The 3856-nt window shown below is 34.8% G+C and overlaps 1 protein-coding gene across 1 annotated transcript; it reads left to right on the plus strand.

Annotated features, from left to right (window-relative positions):
* Nucleotides 1-507: 507 nt before the first annotated feature.
* Nucleotides 508-2666, plus strand: Smp_206070 (unnamed protein product; the record flags this gene model as incomplete). Its single annotated transcript, XM_018792153.1, has 2 exons — nucleotides 508-760; nucleotides 2140-2666. The coding sequence occupies 2 exons, from the start codon at nucleotides 508-510 to the stop codon at nucleotides 2664-2666; spliced, it is 780 nt and encodes a 259-aa protein (XP_018644807.1).
* Nucleotides 2667-3856: the final 1190 nt, after the last annotated feature.

Consider the following 3856-nt stretch of genomic DNA (forward strand, 5'->3'; position numbering starts at 1 on the left):
CATTTTCTTTTCGTCCTCTCAACTTCGTAAACAACACCCTCGCCACGAGAAGACGGTGAGTAGGATTTCCCTAGAAGTGGTTGTATGTTCGTGGCCATGTGAGAGCATTTCGAGAGGGAGTGCTGACTGTCCCCACTCTCGGTTGTACCAGGGCATGCTGGGGGGCAAAGTGACGCACAAGCGCGATTTGGAAGTGTCGGGTATAGTAATAATCTACGGATCCAAATGAAGCGTATAATAAAAGGAATATCAATATACATAATCTAGTTACCGAACAGCTATACAATAGGAATATATATATAAAATAAGTCCATTAATGGTTCTCAGAAGTTACCCGTAATTTAATCTTCACTAGAATATGACATATTTATTCATCACATCACCTTGAATGCAATTTTTCTTACAAGATGTAAGTAATTATAATGCGTATTTCATAGTTGTACATGTTACAGGCTAATTTACTGATATAGTTTACTGAACAATTCATTTTATTTTTAAAAGATCTTTATGTATACGTATCAGTCTGTAAAATGCCTTTTTAAAATTTGTCTATTTTCTAATTTACTGTGTGTAATATATCAGGTAATGAAAGCACATGATTGTATTTCAAATGAAGATGTGGCTATTAAAATTATCAAAAATAAACGTGCATTCACTAATCAAGCTCAAGTGGAAATTCGTTTACTACGTGAAATGAATCATTTTGTTGAAGAAGCTGCTGAAACTGGGAAAGAACCACCACTTGGATCTAATTTGATTGGTGAGTTCTCTTTTTCGCCTTTTACATAAAATGATTTTATTCAGTTCTTGTCTTCCATTTTATGAATTATCACAAATGTCACAGCAGAAATAAGGATTTTAGTTGGGTTTTTTTCCCACTAACAGACAGTGTTAAGTTAACAAACCGTTGTGACTCTTTGATTGAATACAGTAAAATAGTAGTTTATTTCCAAGTTTGTTTATCATAATTAATTCAGTTAGAAAATTATTTGTTGAAGTATTTCTGTTTTTCTACATCTTTTCACATAACACATTTCAGAGTTAATTTATACTTTTATCTGTTCATTTACTAGTTAATGCTATTATCCTGCTATATTCTGTGAAAAATTATAAATGGGTTTATTAAACCCATATGTTAATATCTCTCCATTAGTTTAATACTTTTAAGTTTTGTTTTAATCATTTCTAATTATAACTACTCTATTTTGTGAAATACATTTAAAAGTGTTTTTATGTGAACTTTTCGAAAGGTGGTTTCGTTTTTGATATAATGAGCTACATTAGCAAACGGAATGAAATAATTATAAGAGGCTTTATTTGCTTACTAACTATGAATGTCGTACATAGAAGCTTTATGATTATATTCAGCGTCTTAATTCACCTTAATTAAATGTTACCACTAGCGATTTCATCCAGAATTGGTGTTTATTTTCGTCCTTTGGTACAATCTTGAGTTGTGTGAGTGAGCATCAAAAAACGAATAATCAATACTGTAATTCCTACAAACTTCTCTTCTTCGAATCTCACCAATAGGCCATTTAACATTTCTTAATCACAACCATAAAGTTGTAATTCTTGTAATTTTCCCAATTTGATTCTATTACCTTTCTTTGATTATAGCTTTGGGATAGTAGGACTTCTCAGTCAGATAGAACTGTTTTTGTATTAGTACTTTAGAATGCAACTATTTAACAGTTTTCAGTAACCTATCATCTGAAGTTTTCTTATTCTGTCTTTCCATCGGCGTTTTAATCATGTGGCTTCGAACGTACTGACATCCACGTTTTGACCAAGAGTTAGATTTTTCGTCCAAGCTTTTTCAAAATACGATGACTAACTGACACTTAATCCCCCCAGTTTTATTCGGTCCCAGTAAAAATCCCAATAATCTTTAAATGATCTTGAAACTCCATCTATAACAATCAAGACATATCTATCTTATAGTTGGGAAGAATCATGGTTCTTGGATTTCTATTTCTGTACTATCTAAGGGTCCTTACATGCTAACATTTATTATTATCATCATATTCTAGTGCATAAATTAATATCCAGTAAACAATATTTAATTGTAGGCAAATTTTTAATAGTTAGAATTCTATTGTACTAATTTTTCTTACGTTCTTTTCTTTTTTCTTTCAGTTCGTTTAATTACTCACTTCACATTCAGAGGTCATTTATGTCTGGTATTCGAATTGCTTTCTTACAATTTGTATGATCTTTTAAGAAATACAAATTTTCATGGTGTTTCATTGGGTTTAACGAGAAAATTCGCTCAACAATTATGCTGTGCATTAGATTTCCTATCTAGACCTGAATTACAAATCATACATTGTGACTTAAAACCGGAAAACATTCTACTTGTCAATCCTAAACGCTCGACCATAAAATTAGTGGATTTCGGAAGCTCTTGTCATATGAATGAGAAGATTTATCAATATATCCAATCACGCTATTATCGTTCACCAGATGTTCTACTAGGATTAGATTATACAATGAGTATTGATATGTGGTCTTTAGGATGTATTCTAGTTGAACTACATACTGGAGAACCTTTATTCGCTGGACAAAATGAAGTGAGTTTCTTGGACATGTTCCATTATCCCTTTCCAATTCTTTTCATCTTTTATTTATATCTGGTTGCTTTACTAGTCGAACATTATCCCTAATAATCGTCTCTCCATTTCTAATTAGCACACATACTTATAGTATAGGATAAACGTCTTCATGTGAACAACGAAACCTGAGTTCTACATGCATGTCTTAGGAACAGAGCATATATTCTTGGTCTAGTATTCCAATGTTGGTTAGTGAATTGACTGGAAAAGCTGTTGCGTTGATTTTACAACTTTAGTATACTATTTCGTAAAACCAAAAGGTTTGTTTCGATTTCAAATGTAGAAATTAAAAAGTGTAAAGGATTTAATGGTAGGATGGTATGGAGAGATTATTAAAAGTTATCCGGAAAGCGAGGTTGTGATGAGCATTGGGGACGAAGTTGTGATGTGATACTTCATTTATTTATTTATTCGAACAATAAATATTGGTACAAGGAAGCACCAGATACATATGCGCCGCACAAATCTCATTTGGTTTTGTGTGAGGGCTGTGATAATGCCCAGGTGCCCAAACTGAAGCAGGTGGTTTTCTTCGGGGACCACACCCCTAGCCTTTGACCTAAAGGTTTGACCCACAAGGCAGTGGAGCATTGTGAGGAGATGCAGTCCCATGATAGCCGGTACCAACAATTGGTTCATATGCCATTTGTTCTTCCAGGATACTGGAGACCATGTGCACCATTGGTTTGGAATCAGGGCCTTCAAACTCCCCTAGGTGGACTCACCGTGTCCACCAACCCGACTAAAGCATCGGACATTTTCTTTTCGTCCTCTCAACTTCGTAAACAACACCCTCGCCACGAGAAGACGGTGAGTAGGATTTCCCTAGAAGTGGTTGTATGTTCGTGGCCATGTGAGAGCATTTCGAGAGGGAGTGCTGACTGTCCCCACTCTCGGTTGTACCAGGGCATGCTGGGGGGCAAAGTGACGCACAAGCGCGATTTGGAAGTGTCGGGTATAGTAATAATCTACGGATCCAAATGAAGCGTATAATAAAAGGACAACTTATTCTGGGTATTCTTAGTCAATTTAAACAGGGCATTACCAATGCGCTGAAGTGATCTACTGGCGATGAGATTTTTTATAGTGATGGAACTATTTTTCTGGTAAATGGATGGAATCACATAAGTGTTACCATACAGCTGACCAAATCATAAATTTTCTCAATCACTATCCTGATGGTATAGTTTGCGCACTAAAAAATTGTTTCATAGAGTTATACACGCTTTAGGTGGTGATCT

The sequence above is a fragment of the Schistosoma mansoni genome, assembly GCF_000237925.1.
Source record: "Schistosoma mansoni, WGS project CABG00000000 data, supercontig 1356, strain Puerto Rico, whole genome shotgun sequence".
In the NCBI taxonomy this organism is placed as follows: domain Eukaryota; kingdom Metazoa; phylum Platyhelminthes; class Trematoda; order Strigeidida; family Schistosomatidae; genus Schistosoma; species Schistosoma mansoni.